The sequence below is a fragment of the Cyphomyrmex costatus genome, unplaced genomic scaffold (assembly GCF_001594065.2).
Source record: "Cyphomyrmex costatus isolate MS0001 unplaced genomic scaffold, Ccosl1.0 scaffold26, whole genome shotgun sequence".
NCBI lineage: Eukaryota > Metazoa > Arthropoda > Insecta > Hymenoptera > Formicidae > Cyphomyrmex > Cyphomyrmex costatus.
In genome coordinates, this window is record NW_017276692.1 from 1,103,132 (window position 1) to 1,131,034 (window position 27,903).

Here is a 27,903-nt window from a genome sequence, read left to right on the forward strand (position 1 = left end):
CCTAAGCGTCTTTTAAGTATGTACCTTGTCTTCTGGATTGTTACTTCATTTACGTTATCTTCACTTTTAATAAAATAAGAAACAAAAAGCTTTGTTTGATGGGAAAAGTCTCCACCATCGATAGAACAATGTATAAGACCCGATTTTGTTAAAAATAATTAAAAGAGTGTAATTTGTGTCTCGATTGCTCGCATCGCTCGTGTGACGCACGCCATTCGAGGCTGGATTATTCATCAATCTTGAGGACGTATGAAGGTGAGTATACACCAGAAGAGGAACGCAAAAAGATCAGGCAAACAAGCGGAGAGCAAACCCTCTCATGTTCGCCGTCTCCTCGTTTCTTCTTTGTATTCACATCGGACATTCGGTCGGTTGAACGAACGTTTGCATTTATCATTTATTTAAAGATAGACATATACTGGGCGAACAAACAGTGAGAATGCTTCAGTGTATACCCACCCGGAGAATCGCGAGGTGCGGAGAAAAAACCTCTTCGCAATGGCGATGGCACTGCGAGAGGTCGACGGGAATTGAGGTAAGGCTTCTACAGCGCGGAAAGAACGTCGCTTCGTCCACCTCAGGCTCGCGTAATCAAGTTGTCGCGAGAAATCTGCTTGTCTTATCTTGTCGCGATTTCGAAGAAACGTACACCAGCTCGAAAGAAGATTTACTTAAACTCTCTGCTACCGGCAAAAGACAACAGGATTACTCTAGAGCGGGATTTACAGCTTTCACACGTTTGAAATATATTTTTTGTTGTTGTACGACATTTCCACCGTCGCGCAATATTTTTTTTTATTCAACTCTATGTTTATTTATCTATCAGAGCATATTTCAAATAGTTTTGTTTTTTTGTCGAATTTGATATATGAAATAAAAACGGCATTACGGTAGCAGATTCAATATCGATTTATATTGTATCAATGTAAATTGACTTTAATCGTGGTTTAACTTATTCTTTTCTAATTATTTTCCTAGAACTGGAGAAAGATAAAAAATTAGTTAAGCCAAAATTAAAGTTGATATATATTGATAGAAACGGATATTAATCGAAGAGTACAATTCATCATTATTACAGCTTTGCTGGTCACGACAAACAGAATTTTCGCAGCAAATCTCTACGTTATGCAATAACGTATCGTATATACGATGAAAGCTCGATCAAACGCTACCATGAAAGGGATTAAACAAAAACATATGCAATCAACGAATGCGGCAAACGATAGGCGGTACAAATCACTTTAGGATTCGAAAATATGACTAATACCACGATTAATTGAAAGAACGATAAATCGAGCTTTCGCCGTGTACATACATTTGTTTGTACGTATGTATACGTGTATATATGTATATATGTAGAATGCACGTACGAAGAAAACGACTCACCGATCACGCACACCGAAAGATATCAACGAGCCGCATATCGAGCGGAATGGTTCCCATCGGGAAACAAATTTCCTGCGAGAAACCGAGTTTCCTGTCCAAACAAATCGGGGACTCCCTTTCCGCTTACGCGACTTTTTCACCAATGCGTATCTTACGACATACCTTAGTACCATAATGCCGTAATCCTCTGGTCTCATTGCGATCCACGTAGTTACATCCAAAGTAATTGCTAATTTTATTATACGAAAATTATATTGCACAGTTTAAATAATGTAATAAAATAAAACATATTTCTGCACTAGAGAATATACTATATTTACGACAAATTTAATATGAAATTTATCATGGCATTGTTATTATATTCATATACATATGTAAAATAATTTATTATTATTTCCGGATATATTAGTAAAAATTATTGACTTTTTTTTACAATTCTCAAAACTTGTTCGAAATATCATTGTTTTGTACAATTTATCATCACAACAAAATCTCTAAGTGCAGCAAGAGAAATTGCAGTCGTATTTACACGTTGAAATATTTCTCATTTTTATTATGGACAGCGGAAGTTGGACTGTAACTTCGCGCGCAATAAGACACGTAGAATTACACAAGAATTTAAGAGTAAAACGTATCTCCTACATTAAATCGCTAGCTCAATTTCGAAATGGAGTACAGTCGTCCCGGCAAACACATTTACGTGGCACTCGCGCGAGAACGGGCCAAGATGGAAGATAAGGTGCGAAGGATTGAAGAGCTTTACAGGTGTGCACCATACCGAGACAAACGGATTCGCTGGTGACTTTCTGTCCTTGAGCTACAAGACACCGTCGGGCAGCACATCGAGCACGCGCGTACCGCGGTTATCAACCCCGAATAACGTCTATCTATAGTATACGCAAAGAGACACACGTAAGGTAAACCGAGTTCATGGTATCACGCGCACAATCATCCTCGGCACACACCGGAGTTTCTTCCCAGGTTAGAAGTGAGCGGGATTCGCGCCGACACCAGGCAGCAGAACAACGACTTCGGGAACTCGTTTTCTCACCGGGCCCGCCGTCAGGTCACGGAGGACACACGGGCCGAAGTATGCCGCCGGGGCGGCGGTAATTCACGTCGGGTAAAGGCTCGTGAAACTGGGTACCCTCCAGCTGACGGCCGCCAGGAGGGACACGAGAAAGTTGCTCGCCAAAATTGCCGGGCTGAGGTTCCTTCTGTCGCCCCCGTGCATCGCCGCTGGCTTCTCCTCCTCTGCAACGAGATTAGAAAGCTACGTTCATACGCGGTCGAAAGGGGTGGCGGGGACACGAGCCTTATGCTGTTCAGTTTTAGATTATCACTCGTGGACGGGAAAGGCTTGTTGGATTTATGCACAGTAAAGCGCTTGAAATAAAGCTACGACACATTTGCGCCTGTTTGCAGGATCGATTATGATCCCAACAAAAGTTCCCGCATCTTCCTTAGGGATCGTTAATTAAGGAATGTACTGGAAAGTTGCGGGCTACAGAATCTAATTATTAACTTTGGTTTTGTTTTTTGATATACCTTATGTAATATTTGCTATACACGACTCAACATGTTATACTTTATAAACACACATCCCTTGAGGAATATGAATATTTTTAATGCAAATCGTTACTCTCTCAACAATGGTAATTTGACTTTAATAAAAAAGTATAGGATAACAGATTTCCTGTATATACAGGGTGAGGCATTTAAAACAGATCACCTGAATAACTCGTTTGTTTTTAACAATAGAAGGAAAAGTATCAAACAAAAATTGCTTGGTTTCGAGGCATGTGATATCAATAATTGTTTTGTTGGTGGAGGCGTAAAGGATAAGTAAAGGTCAAATCTGTATTTTTTAATAAAATGTTTTTTATTTACATTCTGATAGAGAATTTTAAGACGAAAACAGTAACCTATAATTGAAGATCATTTAAAGTTACGCAAGGTAACAAGATTTTAATAATGAAGAATAATTGAATGGAAAATTAATTGTTTCAAGGCACTCATTGAATAATTTCGAGTCTTCTCTGCTTGTTGGTATATCGCTAATCATTCAAGTGCAGTATCACGGTATGTAAATAAACATTGAATCGCACATAGCATTATCCATATTTATTTACTGATCAGTTTGAATTTATCTATCAATCAAAATGCGTGTCTTGCGAAATATATAGATCACCATAGATGAGAATCATATCGACTTTTTTCGTATAACGCATTTCGCAATTCCATTTGAAAAAAAAAACAGATTTAATCTTTGCCTATCTTTTACGCCTTCATCTACAAAACAATTATTGATATCACATATGTGCCCCTCGAAACCAAGTAACTTTTGTTTGATACTTTTCCTTCTACTGTTATAAAAAACAAGCGAGTTATTCAGGTGACCTGTTTTAAATGCCTCACTTTGTACGTAAATTTTAGAAATAATAACTGCATAAATAACAGCGGGATAAATCAAATTAACAGTGAACAAAGATGTATTCATTACCATTATTCTGCCTTTCTAGTATTAATAATAGAAGATATTTTAAAGATATTCATGTGTAAACTGGAGCAGAAATTCTAAAGAAAAATGAATAAGTATCCTTCTCATACGAAGCAGTAAAATCTTCCCTCGAGAATGGAAAAACAGCGTTTTAAACGATCCCAGGTTCGACGTTTCTAGTTGAGATATAAGATAAAACGCGGATCATTTCACATTTCTTTATTGTAGCAAATACTACTTGACAATCTGATCACGTACGTGACGCTTTCTAGTTGTCATGTGCTACAGTATCAGCAGACATGGCAAACAGTGGACGAATATCTGTCGAACTTCTCGAATTTCCAAAGGCATTTCTCTCTTTTCACATCTTAAATTCCTTCAAAGTAAAAGCCACTTTTTAAAAACTAAAATTTAATTTTAATAAAATTCAGTAAGCTGCAGTATTTTTTATAATTTTTGTACTATGATTTACAAAAAAGGGATTATTTTATTTTTTTAATTCATTTTTTGCAATTCTTCACATATATATCATAATTTCCAATACATTTTTTAATTTATCTGCCATACGGAACTTTTTAGTCTTTAACTGCTGTAATTTTTTTCTAACTTAATACCATTTCTATTTCTTTATAAGAACAAGTACTTGGTTAAAGAAAGCCGTAAACTTGTAATGTAAAGAGAGAACTTGATACAATCTGCACTAACGCCTTGGAAAAACTTTTGACGACTGGTGATGTTGAAGCCATGTCGCGACACAAGTATGAAAAAAAAGATTAAAACAAAATCGTGTGGGAGAAGGGTATTGTTTCGTGTAAGGAGGAAATAATAGATAAGTTTGATAATGCCCCACGGACACTATCGCGTTGTTACGTAGTTGTTGAGCGCGTTAAAATGTAAGTAAAACCCGACCCAAAGTTATACACTGTACTTTCAAAAAATTGCGTTCGAACTTTCGTCTTCACGGAACAAACTTGGGGGTTTTGTAAAAGTTTCGTCGTTAGAGGGACGGTCGTACAATTTTGAAGCGCCCTTCTGTTATCGCGAGCGAGTTATGCGGGATTGCGGGATGAATGCGTCTGCGAGAGCCGCGTTAAATCCGATCGTAACGAGCTCCCTACGAGCCGTTTAATTGTTCGGCACTTACTCTAATGAATATTCAAGTTTCGTAGAAGTTCTTCCCGGCTGATCGGTGGCTGATGATCTCTTCTTCCCAGAAGTAACTAGAGCGAGTTAATTACCATTGCGTTTTAATCCGTAAATTCGGCCTACTGACACAATCCACAAGCCATTTATACTGTAGAAATTTTTCTAAAATTGGATCTCTGGCGATCATATCGTTTTAATTTACGATTGACATTGCCGCACAATAGTGGAATTTAGGGGATATATAATTATAAGTTTAATCACCGCGAAACGTTAAAGATTCCCTCCATAACGTGTATGTACATAACATATTACTCGACTTGTGTAACATTTACATTATGCATTAAATAATATAAAAGTGAATGCATGTTTTATTTATATTACGCACAATTTTTTTGTTTGTGCAATGAAATCGAGATAGTTTATTAACAAATAATTCTATTTTATTTGAGATTCTTATTTACTCACCATTACTATCTCAGATTGTAACGTTAGAAGTAAGAAGATATACAATGAAAATTCTTATAAAAAATATATTAAAATAAAAATATATTTTAATACACACACACACACACACACACACACACACACACACAGATATTTTCTGAAACAAAAAGATAATTAGGCATATTTTATGAGTCTCTATTGATCGTAAATGTATTAAAAAAATATTCTATTTGAATTTTTTTGTTTTGCAAGAATTTTTATTGTATGTTTTCTTACTTTTGTCATCATAATCTGACATTGTAATAATAAATGGACAGGAGCCTTAACGTTCTATGTTCTATGAATATTTTCACGATAAAATTTCGCGATACGTTTGTAGCAATCGTTTATAATATTTTATGTATAGATATATGTGTACGTATCTAGCTTATAAATATCGTTATTAGATTTCTTTCAGTGCATAAATAGCTGTTTGCAGAGTACTTGTGTATGGTCAGTAAGCATTAATCATTTGTTTTATTTCATATTGATAACGTAAAAGATACTACTACGAGATAGATCTGCACCTGTTTGGAAACATAATTTAATCCTCTCTAATGTCTATAGCTGTAATGCAATTCGCAGAAAAGATTTCTATTAGGTCTAAATGGGCTTTTTAAATGATATAGTTTTTACTACTATTTTGTGAGATTAGATTCGCAGTACCAATACCTATCATACCTTATTTTAAAGCTTTAGACTGGAGTCACATTGAGCGGAAATTACAGCGGAACGGAACAGTGAAACCAATCAGAACTCTACAATTATTCCGCTACTTTACTTTCTGCGATTGTGATTGGTCTCGCTGTTCCGTTCCGCTGTAGATTTCCGCTCAATGTGATTCCAGCCTAAGGATAACGCTTCAAAACAACTGTATGGCGAGAAAAAGATTTCAATGTAATTAAGTGCTGTAGTCGATTGAATATAGGAGCCGAGAATTAAGTTGTAGACCTATATATTATTCAGATAGCATTTAATATTATTTATTGAATCGTTGTCTCTATGTTGAAGGATAAATAAATTGGTTGTTCTATACAAAATGGATTAAATTCATGATATTGCGCATTTTTATCAAATAAAAATTTAAATTACTATATTAAACTGTAAATATATTTGTCTACACTAATTGGAACGAAATAATACTTTATTGGACTAGTTTCGCATTCAAAAGTTTGTTTTAATTAACCTCAAACCTTTCAATTATCCTATAATTGTCCGCAAAGCTAAAAGCTGAAATTAATGAAAGTACCGCTTTATGTTTCTCACCTTCGATCACGTGAACCATGACAGACGCTACTTTGGCGTTGCTAGGTACGCACGTGTAGTTCCCTTCGTGCGTAAGCTTTGTTTTGTTCACCGTCAGAATGGAGCCGTTTGATGTGAGCTTGACTTCAACGCCGGTCTCCTCGTCGTAATTTATCATACGACCCTGACGATACCAGAAGACATAAACGGGCTTTTCCGTGGCTGCCATAAGTTGGCATTCCAAACGAAGGTTCGAACCTTGCTTCACGTGCAGATCAGGCGCACCTGGTATTATTATCGAGTACGCCTCCGTAATCTTGAGACGGGCGAAGTTTCGCTGCACCGGATGCGACGTCACCTACAATCGTAATGTAACAATATCTGACTTTTCATAGTATATTAAAAGTCAAATTTAAAAAAACTGAAACATTCAGATAATAATCAGGAAATATTAAAACTAAAGAAGCTGTTATTTTATGATTGAAATAGAAGAAATTAAATGTTATACTAAAAGAAATTTGTCGTTTCTAATATATTGTGTAAAAAAACATATATCTATAAACTATCCATAACATTTATCAGAAAGAATGTATTTGTTACAAGATAATAGCTATTTAGTAATTTCCTATTGCCAACCTGTAGATTTGCTTGAGATATATATATATATATATATATATATATATAATGTATAAAAATTGTTTTTACATAAATTTACCTTTAAATTGTCTAAAATAAATGAGTTTGTACTCAAACACAGTTATACATTAGTTGGAATAATAACACACATAAATATATTATATACAAAATAATATTAAAAAATTAGGTTATACCGTAACTTGAGCATTTTCCGTAAAACAATGACCAATTTCAAATTGTAATAAGCGACGCTTTACACTGTAATGTATATTATAAATTGTATTCACATCGTTAAAGCAATGTTGATTGTCCTTTATGGAACCCAACAGGGACTAAAGCTACGGCTAATCACTGCGACCTGAAACAGTTTGTGACCAACCGCTTTGGCATTTCAGCTGACATTTTAGACATGCGAAACCTTTAACGAAGTGTCACGTACATTAGAAATTATTCAATTAATCAGGTTTAGCTTAAAACATTTACTCAATTGGTACTCAAAATTTAACTCTATAATATTTCGCATTCTAAAGAATTCTATAATATTTCGTGTTCTAAAAAAAGCGTCACTGTTTAATTATTACGCAATGAAATCTACCTTACATTTGTTATTTAAGTCTGTATTGATGAGATAGTATAGTGTTTTCATTAGTATGAAAGCTTGATGATACAAACTGAGTGAAAGTAGATATTATCGCACTTATATAATAATATGTGACCTCTTTTTATTTTATTTATTTAAACATACACAGAGCTAAAAAAGAAGAGATGTACGATTCATATAATGAAAGGTAAAATTGATATACAGTAAAGTATGTCAGTTTAATGTGATATCTTAATATTAAATTACAGAAATACGAGTAAAAATATATTAATTCAAACATCATAATTAAATACAAATAAATAAACAAAACCAAATAAATACGTGAAAATTAAAAAAATATAACTGAAAACATTTGTCGAATTACCTGACATTCATATATGCCGGCATCGTCTACTGTTACGGTACGAATTGTGAGTTGCCAGTCGGTGCTCGAATGTCTGACGACAAATCTCTTGTCAATGGAGTGTGTACTAGTACCGACTGTTAACAATTGCCTGTCCCTCCGTCTCACCCACGTAATCTATAACAAATAAAACGACAAAAAAACTGTTAACATATGTCACTATTTTTACTTATGATACATAATTTTTACATGTAACAATTTTATTTCGAAAATTATTCAATTAATCAGATATTAAAACATGTTTTATACTAAAATATTAAAATTGAAAAAATTGCAGCTGGAATTTTGTTCAAAAATAATTGCAGAATATTCATTTCTGTTATGTTCACTAATGGCGAATTCGATTGGATGCACTAGTGCGCACTGAGTGCACCTGAGTTCATCTTTCTTCCTTTTCTTTCCAGGAGAAGGGAAAAGGAAAAAAGATGAACTGGTGCAATCACACTGCACTGGTGCAATCCAATCGAATTCGCCATAAGGCTTTTTAACTCTCAGAATGGTATGTAGCATCATGTAAGTACTGAATGGTTTTTTAACACCCTGTATAAAATTAAAATTGTTAATTCTCTTATTATATTATAAAATTAAACCATTTGTAAATGAATAAAAAAATAAACTTGCTTTTAAATTAATAGATATTATTTTCTACATATTACGGGAGTACCATTTATCTTTAAACAAGTAATTAGGATTATAGCTGAGTTGGATAATGAAAGTTGTTTATATGGCATAGTGCTCGAAAACAGTAGGTTATTTATAGTAACAATATATATATGAGAAGTAATGTATGTCCTATGAGGCAATGTGACAGGAGTCTCGACATGCATCGAATATCAATTATCATAGCCATTAGAGCATCCTAATTTCAAGGTAATTTTCGTTCCCCAGAGAACAGACCACAAAACTACGTTCAATATATCGCATAGTGGTTACATTACATGGTATTTAATTATGTAATAATATCATCAATCTTGTGCCATTTCTGGGCACGAAGAAAACCAATTTATTTAATCGTTTACGTAAATCTGAATCTATTAAATCATTAAAAGATAAAAGAGAACTGATTTAAAAAAATTTTATTATAAAAATGTTATTATAATTAGAATCTTTTTAATTTTTATACACTTACTCTTAAACATTGAAAAACTCCTTTCTGAAAAATATTATTAAAAGAAACATAATATATCTTAAAAGAAACTCTTAAATACTTTTTACGATAACAATAAAGAATTTTTCTCTTATTCGATGTCTATCATATGTAGATATACAAATTACTATTATTCTTTATGCATGTACATGTTTTAGCGTCCGATTCAAATTTAGCATGTTATCTTAAAACATTATACAGCCAAAAGGCCATATACATTGGCTTTATATTACAATTGTCGCAAGATTTATGATAACTAACCATGTCATTTCATTATTTAAAAAAATTATGTATATACAAAGTGGGACACTCTCTACATACAAAATAAATATCAACATTTCCATTTACGAAATGTAGACTTTCATATTTTGTACAATGGAAAATCCGTTGTTTTGTATTTCATGTTTCGTTTGAATGTTTGTTTATAACTTTATAATGAAGCATTCCTAGCTAAACTTTATGTAACATTTTTTTGTTATTTCCACTTGTAAATATATTCTCGCAGTTTGGTCGTTAAATCCTGGGACTATCTGTATATTTTGCATATTTATACATTTTATATGAAATATCAAGTAAAACATTAAATATTTTTAGTCGTAAATAATTGATATACTGAATATACAGCTCCGAGCACTTCTCTGTTTATTAGGGACGTAAATAAGTAATTACGTTTTCTAACAGTAACGCGTTTTCCTAAATAACGCGGTTGCCTATTAATCAACAGCTTCTAGTGAAATTTATTTATTTCCGATTAGGAGATTCCCCGTTACGAAGCCTCCTGGAATTTCGATCACAGATCACAGACGTCACGTTGCCATGCCAATTATTTTTTATTTACATCCTCATCGAGACGAAATCCACCGTAAATGTCTTAATACTCCCACTGAAACATAATTAGGCCGATTCCACGTAATACATCCCGGAGAAACCAATTTCCAAGGATATGACATTTCTGGTACCGCCAACCCCAGTAATCCTGAGTGCTTGCTGTAATCCTGGGTCCCACGAAAAGGACCTATCTACGGCTCACCGACGTGTAACAGCGAATCCAATGTGGCAGGGACGTGCGTGTGAGAGAGAAGAGCAAGAGAGTGTGTGTACGTGTGTTTGCACGTCGCCAGTCTTTGACTGGTGGAAGTTATCGGGTAGTAGAGTTTGCCTCAATCGGCGCAAAGTTACGAGAACTTTGCGGTGTCTTCGCGAGCAGCCGGAAGGACAAAGATCCTAAAGCCTCCCGACGTCCGTCTTTCGGTTTCAACTAACTCCAAATACGATTAATACACACACGTAAGGATTGTTAGGATGAACAATGTTCCCGTTTTGCTGTCGTAGATGGACTTTATTGCTCAAGATACTTGTGTAGTCAATTAAGAGGTTCCCTAAGAACGGCCATTAAGAGGTCGAAGTAATCAATTCACGATGAAATCTTTGAACTAATCCACGTTATAACATATATTACATACATAAAATAGCCCGTTTTTAGGATTACTTTGTAATCCTAACTGTAGTCTTTTAAGAGTATGGCTACTCTTTTTCAAATGGTAAAATTTCTATTCTGGTCATTAAATAAAATTTTATATTTACAAAATTATATTAATAAGAATTAATAAGAATTGTTAATAAAAAATATGTTCCAGAAATGTTAATTTTTTTTAAATATTTACATTTAATACATAAAAAAATTATACCTCTTTCCGCTTTTAGATTATCTTTCTTTAGAAAGTGTACATATATGTATTCTTTCTTATAACTCAGACATGATACGTTACTCGTTTTAGATTCGTGACGTCTAAATTATCCAATAAACTACACGTTACTGCAGTATCCTTTCTAATTATTTTTAGCTTAAACGTGCGAAAAGATATTATGGTATATCGACTTTATAAGAGAAACTGTTGAAGCTTGAGCGAGCGGCGCGTGGGCCTATTTGGCTTTCCAGCGGAAAGGGTTAAAAGTTTGCACGAAGCGAGTGGGTATAGTCCGCCAAAGGATTAAAACCAATTAAAACTTGGAACGAAATGCAAATTGGAGTAGCAAGTCCGACCTGCGTCGGGCCTCCTCTGTACTTAATTTCCTCTTACGTCGTCTTGCCTGACTCGATCATCATCATCAGTCTTGTTAGACATGGGTTAGGTAACCGATGGCTCTAGCATTCCCGTGGGAAGCTATTAAGCCGCGACCCGTGTGGGGATTTCTGCTGATCTAGGTGGAAAAGACTGTACAGTGGCAAGTAAATGGCATCTACTTGTGCGAGAGGTGTACACACGTGGCACATAAGTCGAGCTGACACCACTGTGAGACGCGCGGGAGCTTAATTGGGAAATACCTCGAGTTGCAGCATGCCATGCCGACACATTCTTTATCTGTCAACCGGGAATTGCCATCTGCGATCAGTGACTTGTGCAGTTACATATCAGATATATCTTGCGAGAATGAGTGACATAGAGCACAAGAGGACAGAAGCAGCGTTTAAATCCACGATATCACAGAGTTACAATTAATTGAAGTGCGTCCTAAATAATAATGAAATAAAGATTAAAAGAATCTCATCGTAAGAATTTACATGGCGTGATAAAAAAGAGAAATCATTTTCGCAGTGATAAGCATATTTCCATTCGCACTGAGACTCTGTAGCAACGGCAGGAAGGAAATTAAAGACAGCCCGTCGCTACTGCACGCCTGCGATCGCTTTCAACTCTTCCTTGATAGCAAGCATCGGGATTGCTGATAAGGAACACCGAAAGTTCATTCGTTTATCAGCCGAACCGTTTTAAAAGTATTCTTGTAATGAGGAAAGTTCCCTCACCTATCCGCCCTGCGCAGGAATGAAGCCAACCACCATTACACAGCCGCGCTATATACGCGTCACAACTCTGGAAACTTAAAGCTGCCTCGTGACGGTATTACTCATAAGATTGAAGAGATGAAATTTCTTCTCTTGAGAAATATTAAAAATAATTATTATTTAAGTTCTGAAAATTCGTATTAAACTTTTTATAGCGATCACTATATACAACACAAATAATATTGTAAAATTAACTAGTAGTTTTTTGAACATGGCCAGAAACACTACCGCGTCTCCTGACATTTCCTTTTTTAAAAAATATCACAGTTTAAGAGTAAGAATTCTATATTCAGTCAAAGCGGATCTTGGTACTTAGTAATATTCGTATGTAAATTTTTCAAATATATATTTTTTAATTCTATAAATTGCATACTCTAATTCGATTTATCAAATTTGAAACGCAATCTGGGTGAGGTGATATTTTTCACAATAAATTCTTCATAATATTTTAAGATGTTTGGCATCATTACTTGGGGGATTGATGATCAATGTGATTTGTGATATTACTTTTAGCTTCAGTTTATTTGAGTTTTAAATCTGAATTGGGACGCGGTTTATATAACTGAAAAATGTATTTGAAAAATTGACGTATAAATATCATTAAACACCATGTTATTTACTGTCAAGCTAATTTCTTTTATGTTACTACATATATGATTGGTTCAAACTTGATATTACAATTTAATTTTAACATTAAACTTTCATACAAAGTTAATAAAAGAATAAATTTGCCTGAAATAAAAATATTTATAGAATATATATCTGCCTTTTTAGACCAAAGTGTTTCAATAATTTATATATTAAATCTTATAATTTATATCAAACCAAAATTATCAAAAATATTTGATATTTTATTCATTATCGAATCGTTTATTTTTATTGTGGAATTTTATTTTTATGTGGATATTTATAAAGATAACTTATTTTACATAATATATACGAATAACTTCAGGATTTTATGACTTATAGAAATAAAAATTAATTTTCGTCTTGCGACCTTGAAATGACAGTGAGTTTGCGCATTGATTATAGCAACAAGAGTAAACACAGTACGAAGTTTAGTTTGAAAACAATTATAATCGATATGTCGATTTTGACGTATTGGGATGCGTAAGTGTGTTAGTCAATTGCTGTACATCGCTCAATCATTGTATCTGTTACTTTATTTAACCAAACATTTATGTTATCGTTTTAGAAATGATTGACGTTGGCCAATTGCATAGAGGAGTTCTACACGATGTATCATTACGAATTGAATCTATAACACTCTAGATAAATTTAATCAAACTGTTGATCTTGTAATTGAATAAATAAATACAACATAGATGCGATGCAATTGTTTTTAGTTTATGGCAGAAAATATATAATTTAATAAAAAGTCGCAGCTTATCATTATAATATATTATAGATTTGCGTTACATTAGCTGTGTAAATGGATATTCCATAATTTTCATACGGAAGTATTAAAAACGCTTAATTTATTTTTCATCATTTCGTGATATCGATTCCATTCGTACCATCCAATCAGACCTGTTTGTGATTTATCAATCACGTTTCACCGTGATACATTCCATTCAATTTTCAGAAGGCAACGCTTTTGAACACATTTTCCCTATTCGACATAAAACAAATTATATCATACGCATGAGGAATGAAAGCCGAAGACCAAATGAATCCAAAGCACTGCGGTATCAAATCCGAGCTCTTGAAAAGCTGTTTATTTCATTCATATATCTCATGCACGTCTGAAACCAACAGAAAACTCCCTGCGAAATAGCAAGAAAACACGTATAATTTCACAAGTGAAAATGTCTAAGATACTTCAAAGGTAGAAATTTAGTATTCCTATGTCTATGAAGGAATTCGTCGCTCGAATCTTTTCATTTCCGATAATTCCCTATTCCGCTCAATCTCTCATTCGCTCCATCATGTTCTCAAAGGAGAGAGTCCCACTCCACCGCACTTTATCCCTCGTATCTCAACCATCCGGATATCCTCCATTATACCCTCGCCCGTCTTATCCCGCGACTCATCGTAGCCGAGGACGTTCCTCGAGGAAGCACTCCAACTCGGCAGCAACCCGTGCATATCTATTTTCTCTGTCGGCGATGACGTTGAGGAAGAGAACGCGTAGCGCAAAACTCGACTTCTTCGTAATCACCGACATATAGAACGGACTGAATATGACAGCGGCCAAACGCTTGGTTACTGTAGAACCAGATACTTAAACATAGTATAATAGTATCTTTAGAACTGAGAGACTGGCATATGTTCTAGTAATTTAATACAAAATACCCGTGTAAAGCTGGCCCCCCCAATATTAAAAAATCGATTTTTTTCTTCATGCATTCGTTTACTCACCCTTATTTCAAAAGATATACGAAAATTATGTTTTGGGGGGCCAACTTTATGGTACACTAGCCCTTAATATTAAAAAAATCGATTTTTTGGGGGAGGGGGTCAGCTTCACACGGGTATACAAAATGGCAATACACATACACGTGCGTTTACACGACTACATAACGCATTTCACATGTCTGCTTTTCAATTTTTTCACATGCTCTTTCAGTCATCATCTGATTGGTTCCGCCATTTCGTATGAAACCGATCAAAAATTTAACAACATATGCCAGTCTTTTATTACGGCTATTTTCCAAAATTCACTGTCAGTGTTAAAAATCTTTAGTGCGTAAATTATAGATTTTTAGCGCTGGCGGTTAATTTAAAACACAGTCTGTATAATAGGTTGTTATTAGACCACATTCTGCTATAGATTTGTTATTAGCAGAATATGGTCTGGTTTACTGTCTAAAAAAGTTAAAGAGTATGAAAATGATGAAGAACAAGTTAAATTGAGATTAAAATTATAAAGTTTTCTACATTGATAGAAACGGACATTAATAACGCATCTCTGGTTTTCTAGGACTTTAGACCTGATTTTATCTTTCTTGCTAGCATCTCATTGGTGATTAATTCTAGTGGGACACAATCACTTATGTGAAATGCTAACGAGAAAAATAAAACAGATCACCTATGTAGCACGTCTCTCACATAGCATATTTTATCCGAAGGACGTTTTAGGCATGTTTTTAGAACGTCTTCTAGACATCTTTAGAATGTTCCTCAGAGATCTGTTTTGTATGATTATCATTCTACAGTAAATGAGCGTTTATTTATTATAATACTCATTGTCAGTTCATTCTACATATCGATGTCCGTGATACTTCGACGACAGCGGCGCGTCCTTTATCGTTCAGCAGTTTGACATTTATCGCGTGATTTACCGATGTTCTTCCCCTTGCAGCATCGTTTCCGGCAGGTGATCTTTCCGGTCGACGATTTCTATTATACACCACGACGTTATTCCGCAACACGGCGTCGACGCATTTTAGGATGAGATAAGTACGCCCGGTACGTGAGTAGATCTTGGCGGAATATGTTAATTCCATTATACGCACAGTCATATAACGTTATGCGCTAAATTTGAGAGCCGAACTCAAAGGATCGAGCGCAGTGCTTTGCATAATTCGCGTTTGAATCGCAACTCGTGGGAATAATGATTAATTACCATGCGGAAAGCATACTCAAGACGTCCAGCCTCCATGGATTCCGTCCGGAGGAACGATCATAGATCCTTTTGCAACAAAATAAATTGCCTATTATGCTTTTTAACCATCGAGTACTCAATTTCTAAAGTCTTAATTATATTAGAGCGAAAATTTCTCTGTATATAGGTTTATACAGACTGTTGTAAGTGAAACATTTGATACCTTAGGAGTTTCTCTGGTTTTAAAATAACACCGGATATTTGAGAAAATACTGAAAATAAAGAACCCCCCTCCCAGGAATAAAAAACGACTTTGAATATTTCCACCGTTCAACTTTTACGCGAAACTTTTCCGACGCATTCCAAGGAAAGATAAACGATGGTTTTAAATTGAAGAATCCCGGAGTTCATTGATAAAACACAAAAAGAAGTCTGCCGATAATTTATAAGCGGTAATACGATATCTTTTAAGTGGAAAATACGCGCAGGAATTTAAAAGATCTTAAAAAAGTTCGTGCTTATGCTTTAAAAGATATTTCCAGAATAAAAACACGTTTAATGGACATTTAATGGACGAACTCGTGTGGTAATGTACATTTAATGATACTATCTTCTATTCATATTTTTGGGTTTATATTTATAAACTTATTGCTTATTTATATCTAATGTTATTTTAATGTATCAAAGTAAACAAATAGGAATCCCGGTAATTGAAAATGTGGAAAGTGAAAATGAATAGATTCTAGAAAATCAGTTGTAATTATATAAATATTTTTTTATATATTAGATAATTTTAATTAAATATAACGGTATATTTTACATGTGAATGTAGACCATTTTTGTACTACAACAATATATTAAATCACACGTATTATATTTGCATATCTATGTTCGTCGTACACACACAACATATCTTAATGAGGATTCTACCATTTCTACGTACTTTGTTAACAAATTAATAAATAATTATTTTTATAACCTTAACTTCAATTATAAATTTAATTTATAAAAATTGTTTAATTAGGTATTATAAAGAAGAATAATCATACCTATAAGTACTAACTTTACGTTTGTATGTAAATATATACCTAATTTTTAATAGTAGGTCCCAAAATCACTCACTAAAATTGTTGTAATTTTGCATGTTTTTTACAGTGTATTTTAGTAAGCGAAATTTTAAGTACAAATATCATTTATTCACGATTTGAACAAATTTTGAGACGTCTATACCTAGTTATCTTTGCAAATACACGACATGTTACTTCATCGCGGAAAAGATAAACTTCCATATGGCGGTAGTTATAGATAAGATGTAATGCGCTTTTACCCCCTTTTCTTCAACCTTTCCCCTTTTTACCATCCATGATAGCACTTTTTTACTTGTTTTGGTTTTAGCGGTATAAAGAACCTGGGGCAGCCTTGTTTCTGTATTTCTGTAGTACACAAGACGCGCATGAATTCATCTTTTATTCATGGTCGACGACGACGCGCGGGATCCACTGAGGTTATATGCGGTTCGTGACAGGGAGTTTTGCATAAGTGGTCTTAGATTTTGCAACTTTCGTATCATCTAGAACAAAAATCTTGCCAGCGAGCGATCGGTGTAGCGATATATACATTTTATACATATATTTACAGACGATAAATATTATACATAAATATATCAATCTCTCAAATTATAGAAAAGTGTCACGAGATTTTTCACTTCTAAATTTTTCAGATTTTAACAAAATTAAAACTGCGTTTTTTTCTTCATGTAATATTTGTAACACTACTTATTAATTCTTAATCAAGACCACGTTTATAAAATTTGCATTGAGGAGTGTTTTTGTGATCTTTGAATGACAAAATCTAATCTTCCCTTTCTAAAGAATACAACTTTTTTGTATACTTTTGACTAGATTTACAAATACACCGACGAGATATTATTAATATTTTATTGATGATTGAATATATTAATCATTAATTATATCTTACTAAAGGCACAGCAGTTTTACGCACCAAGTACTATTGGCACAACGTGAGAATTGTTATCTATCCTTTCAATAATAAAGCACTGTAGATTTTATATATTTGTTTAAATTACCTAATTTTTTTATTGTGATGGAAAAGGAATGTTGTTAAAACATATGTGAATTATAACGATTTTCGATAGTACATATATAATTTAGTAGATTAGTTTATTAAACCGCTTTGTCTTTCAATTTTAGGATGAATAATTCCCTCTTTGATTTTTTCGTTGTGTAATAGGAAATATTATATATTTTTTTATATATCATATTATTTTGTTATATGAAATCTAAGCCAAAAAGTTGTCAAAATTAAAAATTTATAATAAAACTTAATAACAAAATTTGTTTTCGATTATTTTTTATTAATAAACAAAAATTGATCCGATTTGATTTAGTCTGATTATTTAAAAGTGATGAAAATTAATCCAGAACACGAATGATCCATCGTGTGAAGAAAATCATCGTGTTTACTTAGTAAGGGTTAATACATTATTAATATACATTCTATACATTTATATTTATTATAAACAAATTTGCTTTTAGTCATTTCTTCCGCAAAACCAACTTGTCAGACAAACAGCACATTTATTTCACATATATTTCAAATAATGAGAGTAAATCTAGGTCAATTTTCTGAAATTTTATTCGGGAAAAATATGAATGTACTTCAATATTTTAATCAATTTTTAAGAATATTCTTTTGTGGATGGTTTTAGGCCATGTATGTAACTTATTCCGTAATTGAATGAGGACAAAAACAATTAATAATTCTAAAGACTAATTAATTCTAATTAATTCTAAGTAATAATCTTACTAGAAACGAGTATTTTAAGAAGAAATGATGTTAAAAACATAAATCGCTTTATTGCCGATAAATTTGCACATAACTCTGGCAATGCGTGCAATGGAAAGAGACCTGAAATACTCTCGCTGTAAGTAAATTACGAGCTGAAGTCTCCGCTCTTCGTGCCCAACGGAGCTGTAAAATTCAGAAATCAAAGGGAGAAAAGTAAACTCTCCATAGAGTTTGTACAAGCATGCTGCATCCCCCGAGAGCGTTCGCAAGTCTTGTGCTCGTTTATAGCGGTTGCGGTGACACGCAGCGCGTATCGATTTGTTTCTGCTTATTGAAACGCAATTTCGATTTGTGTCAAAGCAAGCGTCTGTTCTTTTCAAGAAATAAGCGTACAGAGTCAAAAGAATCTCTGACATTTTTCTCCGTAGAAATGTAATTTATTAGAAGTGCTGAAGAAAAGCCGCTGCAGGATCGTGTTTATAAATGCAGAAACCGCCGAAGAAATTACAATACCGAGATTTTTATTGAAAAATCCGTTTTAATGAAGAATACATCCGCAACGAGATTTAATCACACAAGTTATCAAGGAATTTACAATTATTAATTCTGTTATCAAATAAGTAGTAATTTTTTGCATTAATAAATTGCTTTTTTGACATTTTAGAACTTATTATAGAATGTCTCCTTTTTGTTTCTCATTTTGAAATAAATAAAAAAAAATATTAAGTTTTGTCACACAATCTCGTAACTTTTAATTATAAATTTCTAAAGGGAAAGGTCGAGTCCCCAAACCTTCTGAATACGCCCATGTCGCCCATACTATAGTTTATAACTTTCGACATGCTATAAATTCTAAATACGACAGTTATTGTACATATAAGTCCGTTTTCAAACGTTACGAAGCAGGTGTGTCGGAAAATGCGCGTTTAAAGTCGGCTTACGTCTCATTCACGTCGCTACGTCTGCGTCACGGGAAACTCTCGTCGGAATTTTATGGAAACGTGCATCGCCTGTCGCGCAGAGAGAATCGTCTGTCGGAATTCCATTCCGATTTCTAAAGTATACCGCTAGCGAGTATCGAGAGGAGGAATGTTTCCACCGTCTCGATTGCGTATGCACATAACGCGGATTGCTCTTTCGTTCTCTCTTCCCCTTTTTCGTATAAGGGAGGATGAAAAAAAAGAGGAATACAGTCACGCGGCATCTGGCGCGCCGTCGCATCGGTTTAACGCCAAAACCCGCTAAAATATTCTAAAATATTCCCGAGCTAACTTCTCGACTTCGCGAGGGCGGAGGCGTGCGTAATAGGCATTCCGTCCAACTACGCGACATTACAGTATGGGATTTGGCATAGTTCACGAGAGAATACATTCCAAATACTGAATCGACCAGTGACGCAGAGTAATCTCAAATTTTCCGAAAGGGATCAAATTAACATCAAGGGATATGGAAAACGCGAGAGTACGGAGGAAGCGTTATAGTCAGTATAGACTGCACATTCCTATGAAGTTATTAGTTTAGAAAGAATGAGATAGTTTAATTGCTATCACTTTCCCCCTCTCTCTCTCTCCTTTTCTAAAACGTTTAGTTGAAGAGATTGACTAATACAAATAATCCTTTGTTGACAGGCCATGCTTTTTTATTTTATAAACTGCTTATTTGATTTTTATGAAACTTAGCTTTATGGATAATTTGATAATGCTTTATTCGAATCTAGGAGATCAGAAATAAGAATTTTTCAATATTGAATCCAATATGGCGGATATAATTTTTTAAAATAATCTGATTATCACACGCAGCACACACACACACACAAAAATTGATTTTAGGGAATATTTAATTGTAAAGAGAGAGTAACATCAAGTTTCTAGTTTCGCTTTATGTTAAGCTCATCAATGTTGTGCAATCAATTATTACTGATTTTTAAACTGACTTTCAAACTTTAATTACGAGCTATGTAACACTAGATCTTCCTTTATTGAAGCTTTTTATCATTTTCAAATTTCAAATTATATCTAAACTTAGCGATATCAAAAATTTTCTAAAATCGAGTTTAGCGAGAATCAGATTATTTTTTTAATTTAAGTAGAATTCTGATGTTATTAGAATCGATCCTTGGAAAATAAGGTCTTCTTTAAGTTTTTTTTATTAAAAAGCTCCCATCCTCCAAAGGTTAATATACTGCAGCGTCTTTTTAACGGAACACAGGTGCTAGGATCAGGAAAAGTGCAGTTCATACCTATTACGTTTATGGGATGAAGTCTCATAGAAAAGAATTCTAACTAGTAGTAGTGCACGTTGGACATCGATTTTTTTACTGGGGTGTTGTCAATTAGTACTTTACCGTCCGTTTCTGAAACGCCAGAATCCGACATGGATGAAAATAACTCGAAATGAAGTACGAATGCAGATGCGTTCACTATTCACGCAAATTGTCCGTTGATTTTTTTCTCGGGGATGGCACTCTAAATAAGACAAAGAGCATACGCTATACTGGAGTAGCGCGCCGTTGTAGACCGTAAACTGGGGCAATTTGCTGGACCGACGGCTACAGCATTAAAGTACATAGCGAGGGCCGCAGTAAAAAGAGAAGGAAAAAAGCAAACGGCCTGCAATTCACAGGCAAAAATACTGTATCGACTTATCATTTATACTTCCAACATGGCGCGTCGCGTTCGTTTCCGCTTTCAATACCGTGTGCTGTATTCAGGACGCACATGTTTGCATGGTTACGCAGAATATCTCCGTAAGGGATATGTACTCGTTTGTGCTTTCAATCGCGGACTCGACAAATCAGAGAAACCTGAGTTTCATAAAGAGTTATTAAAATGCGTTACGTCAAGTTTAATTATGAGACAAATGTATGAGACAGTTATTGATTTCTTGCATCCCTCTCTTTTTGCATTACTATTTTATTTTATTAGAATTTTCTATATTAGTGTTCTATATTAGTTCTATATTATTTCTGATCTATGCGTATTTTTTTCTATAATATATTTTCTATAAAATATACTGTTTCATTTGATACAATATTTTAGCAAAAATAATTATATTTTTCAAAGAACAGAGTTGTGTAATTCTTCATTAAATAGACGATGTGTAGAGATATATCAACGTCATCATCACACGATAGCGAAAATTAGTTACGCATGTCGTTGTTTTAATGTGTTCTGTAATCCGTTTTATTCTTCTTTTATGAGGCACAAGCGATGAAGATAAAACGTGTCTGAAGATATTCTCAGCATGCGATTGTCGAGATAATTCACGTTACCAGAGAAAATTTGTACTTCAACTTTAATGGTGCCTGTGATGGAAGAGATTTCTTCCACAGAAAACTTCCTTGAAATTTCAAATTTTATCTTCGCGTTTGTCATTCACGTCCCGACTGTTTATATTTGAATGGTCATTTCATAGCTACGCCACGAACGCCAACCATATTAGAAATAGCGAATACTCCTTTCTTTATGGATCATTCGCACTTGGCATGTGCACGATAGGAAACGGAAATTAAATGAGGATCGTTCGAACCTGTCTGTATAACGGAAATGAAAATCTGGAAAATCTGGTGTGAATGGAAGAAGACGAAGCGGCTTTTGAGATGGGCTGAGAAATGGTATGAGCGAGAAATCAAGTAGGAAAAAATGTGGATCATTAATATTTCACACAATGTATGTTCAGAGAAATAATTTCCTGAAAAATTACTCATTTACGTGTTCCAATTAAGCATTTGAATGTAGTGAACAATGTCGTTTTCAATAGCTTGATTTACACATTTATGTAATGGATAGGAATTTTAATCCTTTTTTGTGTGTCGTATTTTATTACAGCACGATATTAATAGCCGTATTTGAACATAATATTCGATTTATACTGTTCAAATGTGTACTGTTAGTGAAATACAACGCGAGCATACAAATCGTATTTTCAATTTTTATATAATATTATTTTTAGCTATGTGTATTCAATAGAAACAAAAATGATGTAGCTGACAAATTTGGTCATATGGCAATTATTTTCGTCAGTAAACAAAATAAATAATATGTATACTTCTAATTGGGTGAAACATTTGTATACAGGGTGTGTGTGTGTGTGTTGTGTGTGTGGCTGCTGAGTACTTAAAAAAATTTTAAAGAATGATTAAAAATAAAAACTTTATAGGATTATATATATGTCCGAAATATTTTAATTTTATGAAAGGAAAATTTCATTTTTCCTAAAAATTTCAAAAATTCTAGCAAGTTTCGTCAAAATAACCCGAGTGACTTTTTAAATTTTTGAAAAAGAAATTTTGTCTTAAATTTATGTGAGAAATCACTGTTTAAAATCTTTTAGATTACCGAGTATTTACTCTGTATAAATAAACTAAAATAAAATATACATATAGGTACTATTACGCAAACTATGTGACACTTACCGTTCCAGCTCCAGGATCAGTAATTTTGCACGGCAGGACTGCCGTGGTACCACTTTGAGCAAGCACCTCTGCAATTGGTCCTTCAAGAACATCTTCATTTTTACCCTCCGGGGCATTCAATGGGGCGATTGCATTATTGGCACTTGAGTTCTGCTGATGCTTCGCCTGGCTTACTGCGAACATAAATTACAACAATGCTTCCTGAAGATAGGAACCACTTTGCTCGATCCAAGTAACATCTGTGAATGACGCGTCGTATAACAAATTAATATTAGTAACAATTTTCCTCGAGAAATTATAAATTTGAAAATTGCTCTCATAATTATTATATTTTATTGTACAAATATATTTGCTATTAAAACAAAATTAAATCAAAATTAAAATCTCAAGATTGTGTATTACGATACTTGGAATGTTGACTCTCATAAATTCTTATAAATAATTTTCTTCTTCTTGACGTTATTATCATTTAATGACGCAATAGACTTAAGTAGTTCAATGTGAATAATTATATAGACTATGAAAAATTATAAATTAAAAACATCTAATCGTAACATACCTAGCTATAATAATGTTATATCTATCTTTCTAATATTAGTTAAGTATATCAATTTATTTTCATATAACAATGATATAAATGTTTTGATTTTCGATTTGAGTCATAAAATAGTACATAAAGTTGAAAGAAAATAGGAATCGCATAAAATATGAAGCATAATACTAAAAAATGCAAGTATTAAAGAACCATCATACAGAAAAAATGATACATAATCAATGAAGTGAACATCGCATGCACAGATAATTCTGATAATCTCGTATAATATTAATGATATCGGTTGTACAAAAATATTTCGGAAACATGGATTGTTTTCGAAATAAATCAAATAATCAATTTTAAGCAGTATTTAATAAAAATAGCTGAGTATCAATGAAACAACAATGTAAGTACAACAGTGTAAAGACAATGTGCAGAATGGAGATTTTCTAAGAGATATAAAGTAATTGAATAATTTATTATCGATTGTATATTATTATTTTTAATAATAAAATTTATAAAAAGTTTATAAATTAAAAAATGATTACATTTGTTACTATGATGTATTATAAAAATATTCTTCACGTGAAAATCACTTTTCATCATAAAGCACACATTTCAAAAATATTTTTAATATTCTTTCTACTTGTCTATGCAATTATATAAAACGAGTTGCAGAGTGGATTCTTTTATGGATGCCGTATGCCGTGTGTTTCATTACAATAATGATGTGTAAAAAAAATTCATCCGGAATTTATAATAATTATAAAAATAGGAACTTTGTATAAATCTATCTATTAATGCTTTTTTTTTTTCTTTTAATTCTCACATCTTAGCATTATAAGTTGTAGCAAAACGTGTAGGATCGATTAATTAAAGACTCTCAGAAGATTCAATTAAATGAAAATTACGAGAGTGCTATGACAAAATGTGAGAAATTACGCCATGTATTTTCTTGCACAAGAAAGTTCCGCGCTCATAATATCTGTCTCTCTAAGGGCTGTTAGTTCTAAGGTCGACTATGATCAAGGATTAAGGACGATTTCCATGGTTGACGAAGGGCGCGGCGCAGAGATTGCGAGAGACGACAAAGCACCCTCTTGCTCCGAGATTAATGCAGCCACCTTCGCAACGATAACGCATAACCCGAGCATCGCTCGAGTGGCTTAAGTGAATAACTTAGTCACGGCAATTACGATGGTTTGGTCGGGCGTTTACCGATGCCCAAGACGCGCCAAACGTGGCGAATTTCCATGGATATTCAGCCGGAAACTTTCTCGCTCGTTGTGCCTCGCATTCCGCTTACCTCTCGCGATCGTTCGCTTGTCCCTGTGCACATCTCAGACTTCTTTGACAGTAAAAAAAAAAAAAAAAAAAAAAAAAAAAAAAAAAAAAAAAAAGAGAGATTTTATCCATAAGCGCCCCTGTGCGAGAACTCCAGGCGGCAAATATCTGGAAAGTTTCTATTTCTGTTCAACGAGTTGTAAGCTCGAGCTTACGAACGAAACTTGACGCCTCGCGCCGACGATGCAAAGTTCGCTTTTAAAATGTTACGATATACAGAATATCTGCATGTTTATGGCATATTTCTTCATTTATTTCAAGTTCTTACTAGTGTAAAAAACTATTGCTTTTACTTAAATTCTTTATTGAACAATAGATAATGTACATATATAAACATATATATTCATAAAATGATAACTTAGAATAAATAAAATATAAATAGAAATAAGAAGGAACGTAGAGAATTCATATTTTGTTAATATTAATCTCAATTAATTTTTGTAATATATAATGAACGATGAATTCAGTTCCTTGTTCATGCACATTGGAAAAAGCTCGATTAAAGCATGGAATCTTTGTGAGTGTATTGTGCATTTGTAATTAATAATACAAGAGACAGTTACAGGCCACTCTCTCGATGTTGACCAGCGTATCTCAATTGAATTTTCTCGTCAAAATGAATTAACATCATTGCCACCGTCAGCGTTCAGTATTTCAAAGTGATTATTTGCCAGAAAGTCCCACGGGAAAAATACTCGAATTCTCTATGACCGGAATAAAAAGGGAAAGAAGAGGTCGTTAAACGAATGACACCCTAAGGGATTATTAGAGTAGTATTTCTACCGTGTGAAAAAATTATAGAGATTTTCATATCGTGTGATAGAGAAATATTATAATTTTAATGAAACATTAAATTTAAGAAAAATAGTATATTTTAATTAAAACAAAATATTCTTGCATATTAAAAGCTTCTTTTTCTTATAACACGCAAAATTTATAAATATGGAAAATAGCAATTAATAATGCAATAAACATCAATACTCCGTAATAAAAATATTAAAATATGAACTTTACCATGCTAAAGTATTATTGAACTTTCGAATTGATGCATTTACTGACTAATTAAGTTATCTAATTGATTATTCAACATTCACGAACTCAATTTTTCATGAGATATTCTTTTCTCGTAGGATCATCGAGAATGATCCATGTATAATCATGAATATATTTAATTGCGATGACACAGTCTTCTCAATATAAATTTTGCAAGTTTTTAATATTTAAGATGCACGATAGGCAATTATAATACGATGTATTTTCGTGGAAAGGAATTATTAAAAATGATATAGGATATAACAAGAAATAATTAACTCGATATAAATACGTTATATCTTATGCCCGTCTTTAACTTAAATAAAGACAAAGTAAAAATACAGACTAGTACAGTTTTCTAAATTGAATTTATCAATGATTAGTATTAGCACATAGTGGAAGATTAATCTGGCATAATTTCAGAAAGTTTGCCGAATCGGGAATCGTAAAACGGCTCGGTAATAGGGGCCGGTGTGCATTTAATTAAACTTTCAATTAGCTCTAAAGCTTCGGAGGTGTTACAGCGGTGACCTAAATTTTCAGAACGGCATCGTCTCGTTCGGGAATGAGACGTTCTACGAATTTGTTCGTTAGTACATATCCGCGTCGAAAGTCTCGATGTCCCGAAGAAGGGAATCGTCGAGATGTAAGACATCGATGAACGATCGACACGATTTCGATGCGTCGATAGGTTCAACGCTAACGAGGCGAAAGTAAGAGCCGTGGGTTTTCAGCAACGCGATAACCGGAAATTGCTTGTCAGCCATCGGATTAAGTGTTTTCCATTGCCGGCACGAAAATAACTTGCCTGAAGTACGGAAGAGTGTGGCGTGCCGCCGTCGAATCCCGCGTTTCTTCAGGCAGCATCATTACCGTTGAAAATTGTATGCCGCCGTGAAGCGAATGCCGACGAGGAGGAGCGCAGAGAGAATTAGAAATAAAATTATTTAGAGGCTAGGAGAGCCGCTACACTTAAACACGCGATTTACGAGAGGAAAACGTGCGAGGTAGAAATACGAATAAGCATGTCGTTTCCCGTCAAAATTTCTAATTCTAATCTTAAAAATCTTTAAAATACCACACATTTTCTTAACAAAATTAAATATGTTACATCCGAAACAGTTGAAGAACTTTAAATAAAATGGCAATGTATGCTAATAGTATGCAACACACAAAATTTTGTAACGCTAAATAACAAATAACGTTTTTTTTACAAAACTAAAACTCTCATTCACCGCTCTTTCTACGAATAATTAAAAAGATTGTTTTTTTTTACACATTTTAAATGAGACAACGTTCCACATTTTATGTAATGTAATTTTTTTTTAGAAAACTATGGTTCTTACAAATTTTTTTGTTTCTTCAATAATTGTTTTTCAAAATATATCTAAATATAATATACAACAATGTAATATAATATAATTTTTCATAAATTCAAAACTTACCTGTGAAGTACAAGTGTATCTCGAGTAGGATGATTACCACAATCCAGAGTGTCCTCATGATGATTACCAAATACTCGTGCCTCTCCTTTCCTCAGACATGCATTTCTTTTGAAACAGCTGAAATTCAAAGGAAAGATGAAGATTATTTTTCATTATTTACAATACTTGTTCCTATGATTTTAATTAACTGTTTCACCATGTAAAAATTCAATACATTTGAGATTAATTTTTCTTTAAACAGTCACCTAATTTGTTCCTTTTTAGTCAGATGAAAATTCAGATTACTTAATAGAAAAACTGAAAAGTGATCTAAAAGAGATATTACATTGTTTTAATACTTTTCTTCAAGGTATTCAATCTATGGTATTTCATGCAACTTCCGAAAC

The 27,903-nt window shown here is 33.5% G+C and overlaps 1 protein-coding gene across 1 annotated transcript; it reads right to left on the reverse strand.

Moving 5' to 3' along the window:
- Positions 1 to 1,875: 1,875 nt before the first annotated feature.
- On the reverse strand, positions 1,876 to 27,575 carry LOC108774546 (limbic system-associated membrane protein). Its single transcript, XM_018540686.1, has 5 exons — positions 27,518 to 27,575; positions 23,162 to 23,334; positions 8,362 to 8,517; positions 6,782 to 7,118; positions 1,876 to 2,640 (listed from the first exon to the last, which is right to left on the reverse strand). Exons 1-5 carry the CDS (start codon positions 27,573 to 27,575, stop codon positions 2,501 to 2,503), a joined length of 864 nt encoding a protein of 287 aa, XP_018396188.1. The 3' UTR covers positions 1,876 to 2,500.
- Between the last annotated feature and the right edge of the window lie 328 nt (positions 27,576 to 27,903).